At 53.0% G+C, this 24,787-nt stretch overlaps 1 protein-coding gene across 1 annotated transcript in view; it reads right to left on the reverse strand.

Moving 5' to 3' along the window:
* Positions 1-19,631: 19,631 nt before the first annotated feature.
* FOXO6 (forkhead box O6) overlaps positions 19,632-24,787 on the reverse strand; it is a 30,705-nt gene continuing 25,549 nt past the window's right edge. The window contains exon 3 of the mRNA XM_075603850.1: positions 19,632-24,456. Coding sequence (XP_075459965.1) covers positions 23,089-24,456 — 1,368 coding nt within the window. The 3' untranslated portion in view covers positions 19,632-23,088. The remainder of the gene's footprint in view (positions 24,457-24,787) is intronic.

Genomic DNA, 24,787 nt, shown 5'->3' on the forward strand with positions numbered 1-24,787 from the left:
TTATACAGCACCTTCCTATCCCAATGTTACAGTTATACACGGTGCAGCCACCTCTGGGGTGAGACCCTGAGTAATATATAGTATTTATACAGCACCTTCCTATCCCAATGTTACAGTTATACACGGTGCAGCCACCTCTGGGGTGGGACCTTGAATAATATCTTGTATTTTACAGCGCTTTGCTCCTCTATATATACTAAAACACAAGGGTAATAGGGTGGTATGGAGTCTGGGTTCCTCGCTGATTTGTCGGGGTGCAATCCCTTTGGTTAATGAAGATGGGATTTATGAAAGTGGGGGTAACATGTGCCCCAGTTTGCCAGCAGAAGCCGGCAGAGCAGTTGCTTTGTATTTGTAGCAGGGGTACAGCGAGTCTCAACGTGGGAGCCCCCAAACATCCAGCTATGGGGTTCATAGGGGAAACATTAACCCACACACTGCCAGGGGCGTCTGCTGAGGTCCGCAATTACACAGAGCGAAGGAGAAAGAACTCAGACATGTAACCCCTTCTCTGCTCTCAATAACATCTTCCCTGCCAGCGGGGACTGCAATGAATTTCTTTGCACACACACAGATACGTGTGTGTGTGTTTGTGTATACATTATATATATATATATAATATATATATATATATATATATATATATATATACTTTGTATCTTATATTTCTGTGTGTGTATACATATATTTCTGTGTATATATATATATATCCATCCATCCTCCATCTGCTGTATCTATCTCAATCACTCTGAGCTATAAAGGATGTTTTCATCATATTATTTAACCCACTGTATTCTGTTTTACTTTGCATCATTTTCCAATATAAAAAACTGCAAGAAGAATTCGCAATGAAATTCGGTTTGAAAAACAAACAAAAAAAAGAAGCAATTGAGGGAAACTTGAAGAAGAAAAAGAAGATTTGGGGGTGTTTTATGCAATAAATGTATTTTCTATCCTGTCTAATAATGCATGGGTTTAGCAAGTTTGTAATAAAAACCTAAAATAAGATATCTATTTAGCGCCACAAAAAACTACTCACAAAAAAAGGATAATATATAAAAAGTCCCAATTAAATTGCCTTGGAAACAAATATGTAATAAATGTGTCGTTAATAATAATATTTGTATTAAATATGCATATATTTTATTATAGCAGAAAGAAAATTATTCTAGTATCCAGCACTTATGTATACATATGGGATTTCATTAAGTATGCAGAAAATGTATTTCATTCCGACGCGCGGATCAGGCTGGAAAACGTCAATAAAGACCGCGCGAGCAGACGGGGCGTTTCTAATGGGGCGAGAAAAAAAAAAAGAGGCGACTTTTCACCGTTTCAGGTTAAATCCGTCTTCAGGGCCAATTCCAAGGTCCTTGCGATCTCTTCCTAACGAGGCTGCGTTTGAAAAGCCCCGTGCTAACGAGGGTCTGAATTATCCTGCGGTGGGCAGGCAGCGATGGGTTATTTTAACCCTTTCACTCCCAGAAGGGGGCCTCAAATTCATCATGTGGGATTTGAGTGACCTAATGACATGTTCATGGGTTAAAGGCTGAGCCCGGCTATGTAGGAGCAAAGTGACCTAATGACAGGGACGTGTTTAATGGGTTAAAGGGTCAGTGCCACATAGGAGTAAAGTGACCTAATGACAGGGACGTGTTTAATGGGTTAAAGGGTCAATGCCACATAGGAGCAAAGTGACCTAATGACAGGGACGTGTTTAATGGGTTAAAGGGTCAGTGCCACATAGGAGAAAAGTGACCTAATGACCATGGACATGTTTAATGGGTTAAATGGTCAGTTTAACATAGCGGATCAAAAAATGTATATTTTGATTACTTATGTGTGTATATTGCTTCATTAGAAAGATCCAATCTGCCTTAGAATGCCTTATTTATTTCCATCCGGTGAAAAGTAAATACTGACCATGTTTTTTTTCGGGAGCCCTGAAACCAAAGTCCGGCCAGTTCTGCGCACAGTATCTGTATCTGACTAATGATGGCACCATAATTACTTTGTACACAAAAGAACAAAGCTAATCTCACCATGTTAATGACGATACCATGTCTTTTAGCGCTGAGATCATTTGTTCAGCGTGAAAAGTATTACAATTGTGTGAAAATGCGGGCCCGAATATTTGAACCTGTTTAATGGGTTAAAAGGTCATCCCCACTTAGAAGCAAAGTGACCTAATGACCGGGCCGTGTTTAACGAGTTAGAGCAGGAGTGGCCAACTTCAGTCCTCAATGCCACCAACAGGCCAGGTTTTCAAGATATCCCTGCTTCAGCACAGGTAGCTCAAACAGTGGCTCAGTTGTTGACTCAGCCACTGATTGAGCCACCTGTGCTGAAGCAGGGATATCCTGAAAACCTGACCGCTGGTGGCCTTCAGGACAGGAGTTGGCCTCTCCTAGGTTAAAGGGTCAGTCCCACATAGAAGCAAAGTGACCTCTGCCCCTGTAAAATAAATCCGCTGCCATCATCAGCCAAAGAGCTAAACGTGCAGATCAGGCATCTGAGAAGAATGAGTACCATCATTAGCCAAAGAGCTAAACGTGCAGATCAGTCATCTGAGAAGAATGAATATCTCTGGTTCTCAGTGTAAAAAAAAAAAAAAAAAAAATCTTAAGTATTTTTTCATGAGAGAAATAAATGACAATTAAATTTGGCATTATCTTTCAATGCGATTCCACTTATAAATTGGTCAACGCAGGTGTTGTTCTCCAATGGTCTCCGGCAGTAATGGGTTAATGAGAACGCCGTCTGCCATCTTGTCGCCCCCCTGACTCACTAATTGCAGGTCAGCGGAGAAGCGAAACGATGAGGCCTTTACAGGAAGCCGCAGCGTCTCATCACCAGAGAGGCGAGCAGTGTGGGAGAAATCACCTGAACGCCGCGGTAATTTCATAATTATTAGGACTAATGGGTTATTCTCTGCCAAATGCTACTTAACCCCACGTGGGGGAGGGGGGGGGCGGGCGACAGCTGCGCGTTCCTCTCTCTGCATCCATACCCTGCCAATGTCTTATCCCCAATGAATCAGGCGGCTCCCCGGATCAATAATCTGCCAATGTGTTATCCTGATCAATCAGATCGGTCAGGACGTTTTAACACACACACGCACACACACACACACACACAGACACGCACACACACACACACACACACACACACACACACACACACACACACACACACACACACACACACACACACACACACACACACACACAGAGAGAGACACACAGACACACACACAGACACTCACACACGGACTCACACCTCCAAAATGACGATTGTGTATAATCTACAATGGTGAAGTTTTGAGTTATAATATTTACAAAAGCTGCTTGGATTCCATCCCAGATATGCCTGCATTAATATATACACAGCCCTCTCCTCTCTCTCACCCCCCTCTGCTCTCTCACATCCCCCTCTGCCTCCCTCCTCTCTCACATCCCCCTCTGCCTCCCTCCTCTCTCTCATTTCCCTCTGCCTCCCTCCTCTCTCTCATTTCCCTCTGCCTCCCTCCTCTCTCATTTCCCTCTGCCTCCCCCTCTCTCATTTCCCTCTGCCTCCCCCTCTCTCATCCCCCTCTGCCTCCCCCTCTCTCTCATCCCCCTCTGCCTCCCTCCTCTCACATCCCCCTCTGCCTCCCTCCTCTCTCTCATCCCTCTCTGCCTCCCTCCTCTCTCACATCCCCCTCTGCCTCCCTCCTCTCTCATTTCCCTCTGCCTCCCTCCTCTCTCATCCCCCTCTGCCTCCCTCCTCTCACATCCCCCTCTGCCTCCCTCCTCTCACATCCCCCTCTGCCTCCCTCCTCTCTCTCATCCCCCTCTGCCTCCCTCTCACATCCCCCTCTGCCTCCCTCCTCTCTCATCCCCCTCTGCCTCCCTCCTCTCTCTCATCCCCCTCTGCCTCCCTCCTCTCTCTCATCCCCCTCTGCCTCCCTCCTCTCTCTCATCCCCCTCTGCCTCCCTCTCACATCCCCCTCTGACTCCCTACTCTCTCTTATCCCTCTCTGCCCCCCTCCTCTCTCTCATCCCCCTCTGCCTCCCTCCTCTCTCTCATCCCCCTCTGCCTCCCTCCTCTCTCATTTCCCTCTGCCTCCCCCTCTCTCATTTCCCTCTGCCTCCCCCTCTCTCATTTCCCTCTGCCTCCCCCTCTCTCATCCCCCTCTGCCTCCCCCTCTCTCTCATCCCCCTCTGCCTCCCTCCTCTCACATCCCCCTCTGCCTCCCTCCTCTCTCTCATCCCTCTCTGCCTCCCTCCTCTCTCACATCCCCCTCTGCCTCCCTCCTCTCTCATTTCCCTCTGCCTCCCTCCTCTCTCATCCCCCTCTGCCTCCCTCCTCTCACATCCCCCTCTGCCTCCCTCCTCTCTCTCATCCCCCTCTGCCTCCCTCTCACATCCCCCTCTGCCTCCCTCCTCTCTCATCCCCCTCTGCCTCCCTCCTCTCTCTCATCCCCCTCTGCCTCCCTCCTCTCTCTCATCCCCCTCTGCCTCCCTCCTCTCTCTCATCCCCCTCTGCCTCCCTCCTCTCTCTCATCCCCCTCTGCCTCCCTCTCACATCCCCCTCTGCCTCCCTACTCTCTCTCATCCCCCTCTGCCTCCCTCCTCTCTCATCCCCCTCTGCCTCCCTCCTCTCTCTCATCCCCCTCTGCCTCCCCCTCTCTCTCATCCCCCTCTGCCTCCCTCCTCTCACACATCCCCCTCTGCCTCCCTCCTCTCTCTCATCCCCTCTGCCTCCCTCCTCTCTCTCATCCCCTCTGCCTCCCTCCTCTCACATCCCCCTCTGCCTCCCACCTCTCTCATCCCCCTCTGCCTCCCTCCTCTCTCTCATCCCCCTCTGCCTCCCTCTCACATCCCCCTCTGCCTCCCTACTCTCTCTCATCCCCCTCTGCCTCCCTCCTCTCTCATCCCCCTCTGCCTCCCTCCTCTCTCTCATCCCCCTCTGCCTCCCCCTCTCTCTCATCCCCCTCTGCCTCCCTCCTCTCACACATCCCCCTCTGCCTCCCTCCTCTCTCTCATCCCCTCTGCCTCCCTCCTCTCTCTCATCCCCTCTGCCTCCCTCCTCTCACATCCCCCTCTGCCTCCCACCTCTCTCATCCCCCTCTGCCTCCCTCCTCTCTCACATCCCCCTCTGCCTCCCTCCTCTCTCTCATCCCCCTCTGCCTCCCTCCTCTCTCTCATCCCCCTCTGCCTCCCTCCTCTCTCTCATCCCCCTCTGCCTCCCTCTCACATCCCCCTCTGCCTCCCTACTCTCTCATCCCTCTCTGCCTCCCTCCTCTCTCTCATCCCCCTCTGCCTCCCTCCTCTCTCATCCCCCTCTGCCTCCCTCCTCTCTCTCATCCCCCTCTGCCTCCCTCCTCTCTCACATCCCCCTCTGCCTCCCTCCTCTCTCACATCCCCCTCTGCCTCCCTCCTCTCTCTCATCCCCCTCTGCCTCCCCCTCTCTCTCATCCCCCTCTGCCTCCCTCCTCTCACATCCCCCTCTGCCTCCCTCCTCTCTCTCATCCCCTCTGCCTCCCTCCTCTCTCTCATCCCCTCTGCCTCCCTCCTCTCTCACATCCCCCTCTGCCTCCCACCTCTCTCATCCCCCTCTGCCTCCCTCCTCTCTCACATCCCCCTCTGCCTCCCTCCTCTCTCTCATCCCCCTCTGCCTCCCTCCTCTCTCTTATCCCCCTCTGCCTCCCTCCTCTCTCTCATCCCCCTCTGCCTCCCTCTCACATCCCCCTCTGCCTCCCTACTCTCTCTCATCCCTCTCTGCCTCCCTCCTCTCTCTCATCCCCCTCTGCCTCCCTCCTCTCTCATCCCCCTCTGCCTCCCTCCTCTCTCTCATCCCCCTCTGCCTCCCTCCTCTCTCACATCCCCCTCTGCCTCCCTCCTCTCTCACATCCCCCTCTGCCTCCCTCCTCTCTCTCATCCCCCTCTGCCTCCCTCCTCTCTCTCATCCCCCTCTGCCTCCCTCTTCTCTCTCATCCCCCTCTGCCTCCCCCTCTCTCTCATCCCCCTCTGCCTCCCTCCTCTCACACATCCCCCTCTGCCTCCCTCCTCTCTCTCATCCCCCTCTGCCTCCCTCCTCTCTCTCATCCCCCTCTGCCTCCCTCCTCTCTCTCATCCCCCTCTACTTCTTCACTATCACCCCCCTCTCTATCCTATTTTATTTCCCCCACTCTTATCCTCTCTCACCCCTCCCCCTCTCTTACACGCCCACCCTCTCTATCCTCTCTCTCACTTCCCCTTATCTATCCTCTCTCATTTCCCCCTCTTTATCGTGTCTCTCACCCCCTCTCTTTCCTCTCACACACCATCCTCTCTATCCTCTCTCACACCCCTCCCTATCCTCTCTCACACACCCTCTCTATCCTCTCTCTCACTTCCCCCTCTCTGTCCTCTCTCACACCCCCTCTCTATCCTCTCTCTCACGTCCCCCTCTCTGTCCTCTCTCACACCCCCTCTCTATCCTCTCTCACACCCCCTCTCTATCCTCTCTCTCACACCACTCTCTATCCTCTCTCACTCCCCCTCTCTATCCTCTCTCACACCCCCTCTCACTTCCCCCTCTCTATCCTCTCTCACACCCCCTCTCACTTCCCCCTCTCTGTCCTCTCTCACACCCTCTCTATCCTCTCTCACCCCCTCCTTCTCTCTCCCCTTCTCTATCCTCACCCCCTCCTTCTCTCTGTCCTCTCTATCCCCCTCTCCCTCCCCTCTCAAATCTCTCTCACATCCCCCTCTTTATCCTCTCACATCCCCCTCTTTATCCTCTCACATCCCCCTCTTTATCCTCTCACACCCCCCTTGCTATCCTCTCTCACCCCCTCTCTCTATCCTCTCTCACACCCCCTCTCCATCCTCACATCCCCTCTCACCCCTCCCTATCCTCTCACCCCCTCTCTATCCCCCCTAACATCCCCCTCTCCCTCCTTTCTCTCTCGCTTCCCCTTCCCCCTACTTTCTCTCACATCCCCCCCCCTCCTCTCTCACATCCCCCCCCCCTCCTCTCTCACATCCCCCCCCCCTCCTCTCTCACATCCCCCCCTCCTCTCTCCCTTCTTTCTCATTTCTGCCGGCTTTTTTCTCTTTTATATAGTGCCAGCACTCCGTCCCAGAGGTGGCTGCACGTTGCATAACTGCAAAGGTTTTTTTGTATAGAGGGGCACTTTTAGAACAATATATCCTTCAGGATTCCACCCCAACAGTGGCTGCACCGTGTATAATTGTATCCGTGCTATATATTATTCACAATCCCACCCCGAAGGTGGCTGCACCGGTCGGTGTAAAGCGAAAATGAATATGTAGACAGATCACTACCGGATGAATTAATTGTCATGTGTTTGCAAAGTGTCTGAGGACGATTTAACCCCTGGAGCGCTGGCGAGGCAGCGTAAGGGGCTAACAGCGCGGGATCTGGAGCCGGGCGTGTGATGATTTATTCATGAATAAAGCCATCATTTCTAAGGGAAGGCGACAGAAAGGGGCTGGGGATCTAAGTGCTTCTAATGCATTGGAGGGCTGCAGAGCCCGTCTAATGCGCGCCCCCCCCCCCCCTTCTGTTCCCCTATTGCGCAGAGTGTAACCCCCGCTGCTACGGGGTCCCTGGAAGCGTCACTGCCAGGGGAGGGAGTGACAGGGGGGGACAGCAAGGGGAGGGAGTGACAGGGGGGGACAGCAAGGGGGGGCAGCGACAGGGGGGGACACAGCAAGGGGGGGGCAGTGACAGGGGGGGACACAGCAAGGGGGGACAGTGACAGGGGGGGACAGCAAAGGGGGACAGTGACAGGGGGACACACAGCAAGGGTGGACAGTGACAGAGGGGACAGTGACCGGTAGACACAGGAAGGGGGGACAGTAAAAGGGGAGAAAGAGGAAGGGGGGACACTGACGGAGGCACAGCAAGGGGCGACAGTGACGGGGCGACAGTGACGGGGGAGACAGAGGAAGGGGGGACAGTGAGAGGGAGACAGTAAAAGGGGAGACAAGGAAGGGGGGACAGTGACAAGGGGACAAAGCAAGGGGCGACAGTGACAGGGGGGGACACAGCAAGGGGGGACAGTGACAGGGGGACGTGCTGTAATGTGGGGGTCTCAGTATTGATTCCTGAGCCCCTCACACATCGCTGGTCCCTCTTACACTATATAGGACTTGTATATTTTGGGGGGAAACGTCCCTGACGGTTAAAAAGCTGTTACCGGATTGTCAGCATCCTGCACCCCCTCCCCTCCCCTCCCCCCTCATAACCCTACTCCCCCGTCCTCTCTCCCCCTGCTAACACAACACCCTGCTCTCCCCTCTCCCTCTAGTGCACCCCTTTCCCTATCCTAACACACCACTGCATGCCTCTCTCTCTGCTAACACCACACCCTGCACTCCCCCCTCTCTGCTAACACCACACCCTGCGCTCCCCCTCTCTCTCTGCTAACACCACACCCTGCACTCCCCCTCTCTGCTAACACCACACCCTGCACTCCCCCCTCTCTCTGCTAACACCACTCCCTGCACTCCCCCTCTCTGCTAACACCACACCCTGCACTCCCCCTCTCTCTGCTAACACCACACCCTGCACCCCCCCTCTCTCTCTCTCTGCTAACACCACACCCTGCACTCCCCCTCTCTCTCTCTCTGCTAACACCACACCCTGCACTCCGCCCTCTCTCTCTCTGCTAACACCACACCCTGCACTCCGCCCTCTCTCTCTCTGCTAACACCACACCATGCACTCCCCCTCTCTCTCTCTCTGCTAACACTGCACCCTGCACTCCCTCTCTCTCTCTGCTAACACCACACCATGCACTCCCTCTCTCTCTGCTAACACCACACCCTGCACTCCCCCTCTCTCTGCTAACACCACACCCCGCACTCCCCCTCTCTCTCTCTCTCTGCTAACACCACACCCTGCACTCCCCCTCTCTCTCTCTCTGCTAACACCACACCCTGCACTCCCCCTCTCTCTCTCTCTGCTAACACTGCACCCTGCACTCCCTCTCTCTCTCTGCTAACACCACACCATGCACTCCCTCTCTCTCTGCTAACACCACACCCTGCACTCCCCCTCTCTGCTAACACCACACCCTGCACTCCCCCTCTCTCTCTCTCTCTGCTAACACCACACCCTGCACTCCCTCTCTCTCTGCTAACACCACAACCTGCACTCCCCCCCCTCTCTGCTAACACCACACCCTGCACTCCCCCTCTCTCTGCTAACACCACTCCCTGCACTCCCCCTCTCTCTGTAACACCACACCCTGCACTCCCCCTCTCTGCTAACACCACACCCTGCACTCCCCCTCTCTCTGCTAACACCACACCCTGCACTCCCCCTCTCTCTGCTAACACCACACCCTGCACTCCCCCTCTCTCTGTAACACCACACCCTGCACTCCCCCTCTCTCTCTGCTAACACCACACCCTGCACTCCCCCCTCTCTCTGCTAACACCACACCCTGCACTCCCCCTCTCTCACTGCTAACACCACACCCTGCACTCCCCCTCTCTCTCTGCTAACACCACACCCTGCACTCCCCCTCTCTCTCTCTCTGCTAACACCACACCCTGCACTCCCCCTCTCTCTCTGCTAACACCACACCCTGCACTCCCCCCCTCTCTCTCTCTGCTAACACCACACCCTGCACTCCCCCTCTCTCTCTCTGCTAACACCACACCCTGCACTCCCCCTCTCTCTCTCTCTCTGCTAACACCACACCCTGCACTCCCCCTCTCTCTCTCTCTGCTAACACCACACCCTGCACTCCCCCTCTCTCTCTCTGCTAACACCACACCCTGCACTCCCCTCCCCTCTCTGCTAACACCACACCCTGCACTCCCCCCTCTCTCTGCTAACACCACACCCTGCACTCCCCCCTCTCTCTGCTAACACCACACCCTGCACTCCCCCACTCTCTCTCTGCTAACACCACACCCTGCACTCCCCCCCTCTCTCTCTCTCTGCTAACACTGCACCCTGCACTCCCCCACTCTCTCTCTCTGCTAACACCACACCCTGCACCCCCCCCTCTCTCTGCTAACACCACACCATGCACTCCCTCTCTCTCTGCTAACACCACACCCTACACTCCCCCTCTCTCTACTAACACCACACCCTGCACTCCCCCTCTCTCTCTCTCTCTCTGCTAACACCACTCTCTGCACTCCCTCTCTCTCTCTGCTAACACCACTCCCTGCACTCCCTCTCTCTCTGCTAACACCACAACCTGCACTCCCCCCCCTCTCTGCTAACACCACACCCTGCACTCCCCCTCTCTCTGCTAACACCACTCCCTGCACTCCCCCTCTCTCTGTAACACCACACCCTGCACTCCCCCTCTCTCTCTCTCTGCTAACACCACACCCTGCACTCCCCCCTCTCTCTGCTAACACCACACCCTGCACTCCCCCTCTCTGCTAACACCACACCCTGCACTCCCCCTCTCTCTGCTAACACCACACCCTGCACTCCCCCTCTCTCTGTAACACCACACCCTGCACTCCCCCTCTCTCTCTCTCTGCTAACACCACACCCTGCACTCCCCCCTCTCTCTGCTAACACCACACCCTGCACTCCCCCTCTCTCACTGCTAACACCACACCCTGCACTCCCCCTCTCTCTCTCTCTCTGCTAACACCACACCCTGCACTCCCCCTCTCTCTCTCTCTCTCTGCTAACACCACACCCTGCACTCCCTCTCTCTCTCTCTCTGCTAACACCACACCCTGCACTCCCCCTCTCTCTCTCTGCTAACACCACACCCTGCACTCCCCCTCTCTCTCTCTCTGCTAACACCACACCCTGCACTCCCCCTCTCTCTCTCTCTGCTAACACCACACCCTGCACTCCCCCTCTCTCTCTCTGCTAACACCACACCCTGCACTCCCCTCCCCTCTCTCTCTGCTAACACCACACCCTGCACTCCCCCCTCTCTCTGCTAACACCACACCCTGCACTCCCCCCTCTCTCTGCTAACACCACACCCTGCACTCCCCCACTCTCTCTCTGCTAACACCACACCCTGCACTCCCCCCCTCTCTCTCTCTCTGCTAACACTGCACCCTGCACTCCCCCACTCTCTCTCTCTGCTAACACCACACCCTGCACTCCCCCCTCTCTCTGCTAACACCACACCCTGCACTCCCCCCTCTCTCTGCTAACACCACACCCTGCACTCCCCCCTCTCTCTCTCTGCTAACACTGCACCCTGCACTCCCCCCTCTCTCTGCTAACACCACACCCTGCACTCCCCCTCCTCTCTCTCTCTGCTAACACCACACCCTGCACTCCAACCTCTCTCTCTCTGATAACACCACACCCTGCACTCCCCCCTCTCTCTGCTAACACTGCACCCTGCACTCCCCCTCCTCTCTCTCTCTGCTAACACCACACCCTGCACTCCCCCTCCTCTCTCTCTCTGCTAACACCACACCCTGCACTCCCCCCTCTCTCTCTCTGCTAACACCACACCCTGCACTCCCCCTCTCTCTCTCTGCTAACACTGCACCCTGCACTCCCCCTCCTCTCTCTCTGCTAACACTGCACCCTGCACTCCCCCCTCTCTCTCTCTCTCTGCTAACACCACACCCTGCACTCCCCCTCTCTCTGCTAACACCACACCCTGCACTCCCCCTCTCTCTCTGCTAACACCACACCCTGCACTCCCCCTCTCTCTCTGCTAACACCACACCCTGCACTCCCCCCTCTCTCTCTGCTAACACCACACCCTGCACTCCCCCCTCTCTCTCTCTGCTAACACCACACCCTGCACTCCCCCCTCTCTCTGCTAACACTGCACCCTGCACTCCCCCCTCTCTCTCTCTCTGCTAACACCACACCCTGCACTCCCCCCTCTCTCTCTGCTAACACCACACCCTGCACTCCCCCCCTCTCTCTCTCTGCTAACTCCACACCCTGCACTCCCCCCTCTCTCTGCTAACACTGCACCCTGCACTCCCCCCCTCTCTCTCTCTGCTAACACCACACCCTGCACTCCCCCCTCTCTCTGCTAACACCACACCCTGCACTCCCCCCCTCTCTCTCTGCTAACACCACACCCTGCACTCCCCCCCTCTCTCTCTGCTAACACCACACCGTGCACTCCCCCCTCTCTCTCTCTGCTAACACCACACCCTGCACTCCCCCTCTCTCTCTGCTAACACCACACCCTGCACTCCCCCCTCTCTCGTTGCTAACACCACACCCTGCACTCCCCCCTCTCTCTCTGCTAACTCCACACCCTGCACTCCCCCCCTCTCTCTCTCTGCTAACACCACACCCTGCACTCCCCCCCTCTCTCTCTCTGCTAACACCACACCCTGCACTCCCCCCTCTCTCTGCTAACACCACACCCTGCACTCCCCCCTCTCTCTGCTAACACCACACCCTGCACTCCCCCCCTCTCTCTCTCTGCTAACTCCACACCCTGCACTCCCCCCTCTCTCTCTCTACTAACACCACACCCTGCACTCCCCCTGCTTCTGCTAACACCACACCCTGCACTCCCCCCTCTCTCTGCTAACACCACACCCTGCACTCCCCCATCTCTCTCTCTGCTAACACCACAACCTGCACTCCCTCTCTCTCTCTCTGCTAACACCACACCCTGCACTCCCCCCCCTCTCTCTGCTAACACCACACCCTGCACTCCCCCCTCTCTCTGCTAACACCACACCCTGCACTCCCCCTCTCTCTCTGCTAACACCACACCCTGCACTCCCCCTCTCTCTCTGCTAACACCGCACCCTGCACTCCACCTCTCTCTCTGCTAACACCACACCCTGCACTCCCCCCTCTCTCTCTCTGCTAACACCACACCCTGCACTCCCCCCTCTCTCTGCTAACACTGCACCCTGCACCCCCCCTCTCTCTGCTAACACCACTCCCTGCACTCCCCCCTCTCTCTCTGCTAGCACCACACCCTGCACTCCCCCCCTCTCTCTCTCTCTGCTAACACCACACCCTGCACTCCCCCCCTCTCTCTCTCTGCTAACACCACACCCTGCACTCCCCCCCTCTCTCTCTGCTAACACCACACCCTGCACTCCCCCCTCTCTCTCTCTCTGCTAACACCACACCCTGCACTCCCCCTCTCTCTCTGCTAACACCACACCCTGCACTCCCCCCTCTCTCGCTGCTAACACCACACCCTGCACTCCCCCCTCTCTCTCTGCTAACTCCACACCCTGCACTCCCCCCCTCTCTCTCTCTGCTAACACCACACCCTGCACTCCCCCCCTCTCTCTCTCTGCTAACACCACACCCTGCACTCCCCCCTCTCTCTGCTAACACCACACCCTGCACTCCCCCCTCTCTCTCTGCTAACACCACACCCTGCACTCCCCCCTCTCTCTCTGCTAACACCACACCCTGCACTCCCCCCTGTCTCTCTGCTAACTCCACACCCTGCACTCCCCCCTCTCTCTCTGCTAACACCACACCCTGCACTCCCCCTCTCTCTCTGCTAACACCACACCTTGCACTCCCCCCCTCTCTCTGCTAACACCACACCCTGCACTCCCCCCTCTCTCTCTGCTAACACCACACCCTGCACTCCCCCCTCTCTCTCTGCTAACTCCACACCCTGCACTCCCCCCTCTCTCTCTGCTAACACCACACCCTGCACTCCCCCCTCTCTCTCTGCTAACACCACACCCTGCACTCCCCCCCTCTCTCTCTCTGCTAACACCACACCTGCACTCCCCCCCTCTCTCTCTCTGCTAACACCACACCCTGCACTCCCCGTGCTTCTGCTAACACCACACCCTGCACTCCCCCCTCTCTCTCTGCTAACTCCACACCCTGCACTCCCCCCTCTCTCTCTGCTAACACCACACCCTGCACTCCCCCCTCTCTCTCTCTGCTAACACCACACCCTGCACTCCCCCATCTCTCTGCTAACACCACACCCTGCACCCCCCCCTCTCTCTGCTAACACCACACCCTGCACCCCCCCCCTCTCTCTGCTAACTCCACTCCCTGCACTCCCCCCCCCTCTCTCTCTGCTAACACCACACCCTGCACTCCCCGTGCTTCTGCTAACACCACACCCTGCACTCCCCCCCTCTCTCTCTCTGCTAACACCACACCCTGCACTCCCCCCCTCTCTCTCTCTGCTAACACCACACCCTGCACTCCCCGTGCTTCTGCTAACACCACACCCTGCACTCCCCCTCTCTCTCTGCTAACTCCACACCCTGCACTCCCCCCTCTCTCTCTGCTAACACCACACCCTGCACTCCCCCCTCTCTCTCTCTGCTAACACCACACCCTGCACTCCCCCATCTCTCTGCTAACACCACACCCTGCACCCCCCCCCTCTCTCTGCTAACACCACACCCTGCACCCCCCCCCCCCTCTCTCTGCTAACTCCACTCCCTGCACTCCCCCCCCCTCTCTCTCTGCTAACTCCACACCCTGCACTCCCCCTGCTTCTGCTAACACTGTCCCCTGTTTAATTGATGGGAGGGTTATATGTCCCACTGGGAAGGACAGGTTAATATCCACTTGAATTTCTCTCTATGATGCTCAATCCCTGTGTAACTCAGAGCTGCCAAGGAGGAGTTATAGGGAGAGGTTATATGGAGAGATAGGAGGAGTTATAGGGAGAGGTTATATGGAGAGATAGGAGGAGTTATAGGGAGAGGTTATATGGGGAGATAGGAGGAGTTATACGGAGAGATAGGAGGCGTTATATGGAGAGATAGGAGGAGTTATAGGGAGAGGTTATATGGAGAGATAGGAGGAGTTATAGGGAGAGGTTATATGGAGAGATAGGAGTTATAGGGAGAGGTTATATGGAGAGATAGGAGGAGTTATAGGGAGAGGTTATATGGAGAGATAGGAGGAGTTAATAGAGAGATAGGAGGAGTTATATGGAGAGATAGGAGGAGTTATAGGGAGAGGTTATATGGAGAGATAGGAGGAGATATAGGGAGAGGTTATATGGAGAGATAGGAGGAGTTATAGGGAGAGGTTATATGGAGAGATAGGAGGAGTTATAGGGAGAGGTTATATGGAGAGATAGGAGGAGTTATATGGAGAGATAGGAGGAGTTATAGGGAGAGGTTATATGGAGAGATAGGAGGAGTTATAGGGAGCGGTTATATGGAGAGATAGGAGGAGTTATATGGAGAGGTTATATGGAGAGATAGGAGGAGTTATAGGGAGTGGTTATATGGAGAGATAGGAGGAGTTATGAGGAGCGCCAAATAACGCAGCAGAGGTCACCGTGACGTCCCGGCGTCTTGTTGAAATGGCAATGCGAGTCACAGTGCCAAATGTCATTGTGACATCGCGTTACCATGGCAACATGACGCCATGCAATGTCACGCTGGTGACGTCCGCGGCGTCAGTTGACACTGCGGTTCAGAAGGAGGAGGAGGGCGGCAGATAACGAGGCACACGCCACAGTTAAGTGCCACGGGGCGGCGGATTTTGAAATCCGTCGCTGTGTGTAGTGACCCTCTGTTGTGGATCACAAGGGGCCCGAGTTTAATACGTTTAAACCAAGTGAATTGCCCATACAGTGTCTGTACTATTCCTGCCGTTAGGCCGTAAGCCACGTGTGGCCCTCTAAATAGTTAACCGGCACTCAGGCTCCAGCCTCAGCTAAAGTTGTAATTCTGGGGGCTAAAGGTAGAGGGGTTACATTGGATGGGATGCTGAGATTTATATTTTTGATTTAACAAGTGTGGTACAGACTATAAATCCCCAGTTGTACAGTCAGACATTGGCACGGTTACAGAAGTCATTAAGCCAGTTGCCCTATAATGCCTCTGCCGCCATTTTGTCCTACCTCACCATGAGCGTGACCATTTTAGGTGATTGGTGCGCGCGGGACGGCCTAGACTGTGATAAGGCGCTGCTTCTAACAGTCCCAGATACGACTGAGGACACGAGTATTAGTAGAGTACTTGGTGCAGACCCTCCGTGGGGACAGGCCCGAATTCAGGGGAAAATGTTATGCTACAATACTAAGACTGCACATGTATTGTGTGTGAGGAAGATATTGACCCGAACAAGGTGCCCGATAGCTTTGTGGGGAGGGACCAGGAGATGTGGGTGTTACTGTGGGGTGTTTACCTGCGGGGAGCCCCAGAGCAATGTTACTGCACACACTATAGTAGATAAGGCCCGAGAAGTCCTAGCTAGAGAAGGGGCTACGATGGAAGAGTTCCGTAATGAGATGTACCTACTCCCTCTATGGGACAAATGTCCGATAACCCCCGAGGCCCTTATCACGGCCATGGGACAGAGAGTGGAGAAAGCCATGGACTCAGGGAGGGGGCAACAATAACTATAGGAGACTACAAATCTCCTCAGGTGTAAGCCCGGCTCCCAATAGTGAGGACGACTTTAAAAGTTGGATATTTTAAATAATTTTAAATACGTCTAATCCACGCTGACTCTTCTGTCTTTGACGCCCTACTCAGACCACCCTCAGCTGCCTCTTCTTCCTCCATTTCACCTCATGACTTTGCTGACTATTTTAAGGAAAAGGTGGAATCCATACGTCAGAACATCCCCTTTGTTCCCTCCTCCCACCCTACACCGCTTCCCAACTCTCCTCCTGCCTTCCTTGACTCTTTTTCTGCTGTCTCAGAGGATGTCACTGTTGATCTCCTGTTCTCCCTCTACCACTTGCCCTCTTGACCCCATTCCCTCCCATCTCCTAAAACCTCTGGAATGCCCTTCCCCTCAATACCCAACTAGCACCCTCTCTATCCACCTTTAAGACCCACCTTAAAACACACATGCTTAACGAAGCATATGAGTAGCTTCGTGGCTAATACTATACACGATACATAAAGCTTTGCCCCCTGCAGACGCACTTACCAGAACTCCCTCCTGCTGTCTCTGTACGTTCTCCCTACCTACCAATTAGACTGTAAGCTCTTCGGAGCAGGAATCCTTTTCCTAAATGTTACTTTTATGACTGAAGCACTTATTCCCATGATCTGTTATTTATATTATCTGTTATTTATTTGATTACCACATGTATTACTACTGTTAAGCGCTATGTACACTAATGGTGCTATATAAATAAAGACATACGTATATATATACCGTGCATCGTAGAGAGAAGGCATTGGATTGTCTCACCGGGAGCCAGTAGTTTTGGCTCGTGGGCCTCCGCAGTGGATATTACCAGATCCCAATGAGCCAGCATGATAAAGAAAAGACCGCTCTATATGCCCGTTGGGGTTCTATCTCTTTGAACAAATGCCCCAAGGAGTGTCAGGGGCCCCGGCTACGTTCCCAATACTCATGGAACGCGTTATAGAGGATTTCCATCTATTAGAGGTACTGGTATATCTGGGGGACATACGTGTTTGGGAAGACCTTGGAGGAACTCCAGGCCCGACTGATGAAGCTACTAGATCGACTGAGCGAGAGTGGATTACAATTGTCACTGGACAAGTGTCAGTTCTGCCAGACATCTGTCACGTATGTGGGGCACATTGTGTCTGCCAAAGGAGTGGCTACTGACGCCTCTAAATTAGAGGCCATTGCATCCTGGCCTGGGCCCAAACAACTGACAGAATTGTGATCTCTTCTGGGTTCTGCGGATATTACAGACGGTTCGAGAACAATTTCTCAGCCATAATACACCCGCTGACGAAAATTAACCAAAAGCTACACGCCACCCAGAGCCTGCAGTACGGCTGCTGGAGACTCCAGTCAAGACTATTTCAAAATAAATGAGCCATTTGGAGACAGATGGATTTCCAAGTTCGAAGAATGCAGATAGGAGTTATAGGGAGCGGTTATATGGAGAGATAGGAGGAGTTATAGGGAGAGGTTATATGGAGAGATAGGAGTTATAGGGAGAGGTTATATGGAGAGATAGGAGTTATAGGGAGCGGTTATATGGAGAGATAGGAGGAGTTATAGGGAGCGGTTATATGGAGAGATAGGAGTTATAGGGAGAGGTTATATGGAGAGATAGGAGGAGTTATAGGGAGAGATAGGAGTTATAGGGAGAGGTTATATGGAGAGATAGGAGGAGTTATAGGGAGCGGTTATATGGAGAGATAGGAGTTATAGGGAGCGGTTATATGGAGAGATAGGAGTTATAGGGAGCGGTTATATGGAGAGATAGGAGTTATAGGGAGCGGTTATATGGAGAGATAGGAGGAGTTATAGGGAGAGATAGGAGGAGTTATAGGGAGCGGTTATATGGAGAGATAGGAGGAGTTATAGGGAGCGGTTATATGGAGAGATAGGAGGAGTTATAGGGAGCGGTTATATGGAGAGATAGGAGGAGTTATAGGGAGCGGTTATATGGAGAGATAGGAGGAGTTATAGGGAGAGGTTATATGGAGAGATAGGAGGAGTTATAGGGAGAGGTTATATGGAGAGATAGGAGGAGTTATAGGGAGCGGTTATATGGAGAGATAGGAGTTATAGGGAGAGGTTATATGGAGAGATAGGGAGGAGTTATATGGAGAGATAGGAGGAGTTATAGGGAAAGGTTATATGGAGAGATAGGAGGAGTTATAGGGAGAGGTTATATGGAGAGATAGGAGGAGTTATAGGGAGCGGTTATATGGAGAGATAGGAGTTATAGGGAGAGGTTATATGGAGAGATAGGGAGGAGTTATAGGGAGCGGTTATATGGAGAGATAGGAGTTGTAGGGAGAGGTTATAGGGAGAGATAGGAGTTGTAAGGAGGGACAGGACGAGATATAGGGAGGGACAGAAGGGTACAGGAAGAGACAGTTGGTGTTATAGGGAGATATAGGCGTTATAACTCCTTTTAGTTTTCGCTGCCTATGCCTCATTAGAATCGCATGCCAAGGACCCTGATAATATGTCATCTCAATGCCTGAAGAAGAGAATGTAAAATACACAAGAACATATGGTCCCCCGCGCAGCACGAGTCTGTGCCCGCCCTCTGCGCGTTACCAGATGGCGCTGCGTGATTAAACGGGAATCGGACCCCAGCGAGCGGCTTCCAGATGGGGCTATTTTGACTTAATTAATAACATAAAGTGAAAAAAAAAAAAAAAAAGAACGTTCCTTCTGTGGAAATATAAAAGGGGACGGTCACAGCTCTCACAAATCGAAATATGTATACTGTGTCTAAATATGTATAGTGTCCTCTAAATATGTATACAGTGTGTCTGTGTGTCTCCTCTAAATATGTATACAGTGTGTCTATATCCTCTGAATACATGTCCTATATATATCTATATTGTGTGTGAATTATATGCAGAGCAACGTAGAGTGTAAGCTCTCCGGATCAGCACATTCATTACCTCTTTGTATCTTTTTCTGCAGGTCTGCCCTCACTTGTATGCAACCGCCTATGACATAGGGGGTCCCCAACCTTTTTGTGCCCACGGGCACGCTAGAGACGTCAGGAGAGAAAGGTGGGCGCCAACCAATTAACACACACAATACACTTACCTCGGGTATAGACCCCCGGTGCCGCGGGACGTTCGCGGATGCAGAGGTTGGGCCCGACCTCTGGCACGGAGCGGGATTTCGGCCATGGGCAGCCACACAAGGATGGGAGTCGCCATTGGGGGGCCACTGCTCTATGTAATATGCATAACTGTACCACACTGCGGAATATGGAGGCGCTTCACCAATACACGATCAGAAGAATCCCCCCCGGATACCTGAAGCCCACACCGAGATCATATTTAAAACAATTTTATTCATGAAAATAGTCTGTACAGTTCACTATACGCAGGTTTATATTACATCTGAACATTCACAAACTAGAACGGCACAGTCAAAAACATCGCTTCACACGGCGTGGGGACGGGGAATCAGGGAGACAGAAACTGCGGCTGTCACCGGGGTGTGCTGAACAATGTATAGTGGTGCCGAGCATCGCTACTCCTTCCAAACATCGACAGGAAACTTTTAACATCATTATACAGCGCGGCGTGTTCATTATCCGTGTATAGATACTCGGCATCATTAGACAGCGTGGAGTGTTCATTATCCGTGTATAGATACTCAGCATCCTTATACAGCGTGGCGTGTTCATTTGCAGAAGGCATCATTGAAACCGAGATACTACATGGCATTTCCAGGTGCAATAAGGCACTTTAGGAGCCGGCCTTGTAGGTCTCCCCTCCCCCCGTGTAAAAAGAACATTTCAAGTCAATTTAATCACTTTTATTTTTTTTTTACCTCTACTGCCTCTGACGGAAAATATAATGATACTCCGCATCATTGTACCATGCGGCAGATACATTTTTAGAGAGGGTATTTTGAATGTCTGTGCCCCGAACACCCGGCTCGCCCCCCTTTATACTCCGTCCACCCCGTAAAAAATTAACAGTCCTTTAAAACTCCCTAAGAAACGAAACGCAGACGTGGAGATTCTGAGCATGTAGAAAAAAACTGGAGCTTAAGCAGGAAATGAAAATAAAAATAATTCAGAATATATTTTCTGTATGTACACGGTATATATTAAATTCTGTACATGAAATTAACAATGACAGAAATAGATGTAAACAGACACATTGAATTTTGTAGGGAATGGAGAGGTTTGGAGAGACGTAGATAACTCTTCCACTGCAAGGCGACAGACAGACAGACGGGATATCGGAGATATAGGAGCAACTGCCGGTTGCAGACTGCTTGCCGAGGAAAATCTGTGACCATCTCACAGTAACTCGTGGGTTGGTCCACAGCAGGCTGTTTAATAGCCCATCGGATTAACACAGCGGGGGGGTCCCTGCGTTTGAATGGGACTCGCAGGCCGGTAGGATTCACACAGCACGGGTCCCATTCAAATGGGAATCCGATGGGCCATTAGTCTGGCTGCAGGAACCGCGCAGCGTGGGATGGGTTTAAGTGCAGAATTCTCCTGGCAAGCCGTCCACAACTGGCAGTTGCAGCTGTAGGGTGACCATGTTTGTCCCGGCACAAATCAGGACAAATGTCACGCATGTGCAGGCAGCACTCGCGGACTGTCCATGCGCAAAGAGAGCTTGCCGGGCACCGCATGCGCACGAGCAGCCGGCAAGCACCGATCACGCATGCGCAGCCAGCGGGATTGAAAACCGGGACAGCACCCCAAAACAGAGGCCTAAAAACCGGGGCTGTCACGGCTAAACCGGGAGATCTGGTCACCCTAGATATAGGAGTCTGGCCCTCTCAACCCATTAGATTGTCAGCTCAGTGCCTCAGTGGATCCTGAATAAGCCGCCTCCCATCACATCGCCCTCGCTCGATCCTATGCAAGAGCAAATAGAATTGAATTTGCAGAAGCATGCTGCAGTATAAAGTGGTGCAGAGTATGAGTGCTCACTTCCAAAGGGTCAGTTTCATATAGGAACAAAGTGACAATGACACGTTTAATGGGTTAAAGCAGGGGTTCTCAACTCCAGTCCTCAAGACCCTCCCAACAGGATATCCCTGCTTCAGCACAGGTGGCGCAATCAGTGGCTCAGTTGAAGCCTGAGCCACCTGTGCTGAAGCAGGGACTGATTGAGCTACCTATGCTGAAGCAGGGATATCTTGAAAACCTGACCTGTGGGGGTGGGAGGGGTCGAGCACATGAGTTGGGAACCCCGGGGTTAAAGTGTCAGTCCCACGTAGGAGCAAAGTGACCTAATGACAGTGGCACGCTGCATGGGTTAAAGTGCAAGTGTCACGGAGACGTGACCCTAGTGAAGGCACAAGCCACGTGTCCCTCCCCCCCCCCTTGTGCTCCTTGGGAAAATCAACACAAATTCATCTTCGCAATCCCCGTCACTGGGAGGTGTATAGATACTCGACACCGTTATACAGAGCAGCAAGTTCACATAATGTAGGGTTCATTTTTTTTCTCTCCATTTTTTAAATGCCTCTAATATTTAGTCGTCAAACCTTTTAAAAAGGTGTGTGCTCTAAAAAATAAAATAAAAAGTCCCTTAAAAACATCAGTTTTTATGTAAAAAAAAAAAAAAATAAAAGAAAGAAAAAAGGTGAATTTTGGTCAATAAATAATAGTGATACTCCGTGATCATCATCAACCTGTTGAGCCATTACCAGCCCCACCTATAATGCATGACCAGTCGGCTAGAAGATTTAGAAGTATACAGTGTATGAGCCCCAATCATTTCCCAACTATCTCCATGGATTATAAAATGGAACCAATCACAAGGCTCTGCTCGGCAAAGGCCCTGTCCCCTTCCTGAAGCATTGGCCAGGGCGGTTGTCACAGATACGCGACACCCGCCTCCCCTATAGGAATGTTCCATCCGTCCTTTACTCATAGGGGAGTTTAGGTAACATTGTAATGAAAGAAAAATGCACAAGCTGTTGGTTACATGGGTAGATGTTTAGGCTCTGATTTATAATAGGGCTGGTGGGATCAGTCTCTTATGGGACAAGCGGGCGTCTCATGGTATTAATGGACGGCAGGAAGGTCAATGGGATGTTTCCTTGATAGTATAAGTGGAGTTCCCATTGACCGGATTCCTGCAAGTTATAATGATAGCGTTGTTGAGACCTTCCTTTTGTGGGATAGGAGGTTGTCTCAGACACTGGATTCTTCGGAATAAAGGAGGTAGGGTTATAGGATCAACTTCTTATGGGATGAGAGGGTGTCTCACGCTCAGGCTTTGCTTGGCCACTTAACTTTCAAGAATCCAGTGTGAGACACATATCCCATACGAGTAAGATCCCTACCTTCTTAACATTCAGAAATCTTATACATGAGACACCCTCTAAAACCATAAGAGGTCAATCCTACTTTATGGGATAAGAGGGTGTCTCACCCACGGGGCTTCACCCTGCTTACTTCCTGAATCCCATGCACCAAACACCCCCTCTTATCCCATAAAAGTCCCAATGTCCCTACATTCTTATCCCATGCATCAGGCACCTTCTTATCATATAAGATGTTTACCCCACAACCCTACGAGCTGATGGGATGACAGGGTATCACACAGAGGTGTTTGCTTCGCCCTGCTAACTTCCAGAGATCGCAACCATGAGGTACCACTTTTATCCCATAAAAGACAGATTCCACCAATCGTACAGTCACACAACGACATAGTATGTGGGTCTACCATATCCATTGAGAGTCTCTTATGGGTCAAGAAGATGCCTCCAACCTGACTAGAGTGCAAAAATGGCCTTGGTCCTAGCTCACCCCTGTACCCAGCTCTGATTGGCTGGCTGCGGTGCGGCGACCATGTTGAATCCACTCTGGGGTGGCAAGGCCGAGTCGAAATTGAAGTCCATCTCGTCGTTGTCCATGAAGTCATTGAGGATGATAGACTCCACATCGCACTCCAGGGTCCCATTAAACATATCTAAGTCAAGGTCTGCAGGAAATCTGTCCTGGTTGTATGCTTGGAGATGGTGGTGGTGATGGTGGTGGTACACCCCTTGGTAGGGTGCCTCCAGCAGGCTACCATGAACGCCTTGGCTGCTGAAATAGGCGTGGTGCGGAGCAGATGCCAAACCGCAGGACTCGGGCAAGTTCACCAGTCCACTGGAACTGGCTAAGGCACTGTTGTTGATGGAGCAGTGGTGGTTGAGTGTGGACGGATGGTAAAAGTTGTGGCTCTTCAGCAGGCCGGCAGAGTAGGGCACCAGGCCCGAGTCGCAGCTGCCTAGCGTACTGGCGTTCTGTCTGTGGTTGCGTTGTGGCCCCACCGCAGGCGCCAAAGTTAGCTCCCCCTGTCCCGTGCACTCCTTTTGCCCATAAGACATGGCGGAGAGGAGATCCTGGAGGGAAGAATTCCTGTAGGAGCTGACTGGCGAGAAGGCAGCCTGCTTATTCTCCTGGATGGTCTGCATGGGCAGCCGCCTCATCATGCCCATGGCTGGCTGACTATAGATAGCGCCGCAGTAGGCATTTGAGGCGGGGGTTAGCGTTGGGCATTTGGAACTAAAGGTGAAGCTGGAGCTGCGCTGGCGCAGTGTGGCACTGGGGCTTCCGCTGTACCCGTCCTGCAGCTCCTCCAGCAGGTGGTCTGCCAGTCCCTCGCCGAGCCCAATGGCACCCGTAAGCTCCGCCAGCCGTGGCATCTCCACCGAGCAACGGGCGCTGGGGGACAGGGCACTGGACGGGCTAGGGTACATGAGAGGCGAGGAGGGCGCCACCTCATCGTCATCCAGGTCGTCAAGTTCCTCGTTCGCCATGATAGGCGAGAGCTGCCCGCTCATGGCGCCTGCCGCGGGGTTGACCCTGCTGCGGAACTCTGACCAAACCTCGAAGTCGTCGCTGGCGTGGGAGGATGGGCTCTCCGACCACTTGGCATTGTGGGAGGAGGGGCTCCCCTCACCTGCCCGCTCAGGAGTGGCCTGCTGCTGCTTTTTCTTTCCCGCCTTGCCCTTCATGCGCAGGAACTTTCCACCGCCGCTCTCCATGGAGGCCGTCCGCCGCCGCGGAGTCTTCCCTGTCTTGCCGCCCTCTGGATTCAGCATCCACCAGGAGCTTTTTCCTGTTCCCTCGTTCTGGACGCGGATGAAGCGGGTGTGGAGGGAGAGGTTGTGCCGGATGGAGTTCTGGAAGGTACAAGGAATGAGTTGTTAGAATGGGGCGGGGGGCGGGAGACGGGGGACAGTGGGGGCCATCATGATGACCACTTGGTGTCTTAGTCCCTTTAACATCTCTACACCAACTCCTATAAACTTCTTAACCTCGCTCTGTAAACCCCATCGCAGATAAACACGTGCTGTATAAAGATGGTCACTATCTATACACTGATAGACACGTTGCGCTGTATAATGATGATGAGTATCTCTATACACTAATAAAGAGAATCAGTCTCTCCACCCCACCTCCCTTCCCTCCCCCCCACCCTTGGTGTCTCATCGTAGTGTGTTCTGCCTGTCC

This window comes from Ascaphus truei, chromosome 6 (genome assembly GCF_040206685.1).
Source record: "Ascaphus truei isolate aAscTru1 chromosome 6, aAscTru1.hap1, whole genome shotgun sequence".
In the NCBI taxonomy this organism is placed as follows: domain Eukaryota; kingdom Metazoa; phylum Chordata; class Amphibia; order Anura; family Ascaphidae; genus Ascaphus; species Ascaphus truei.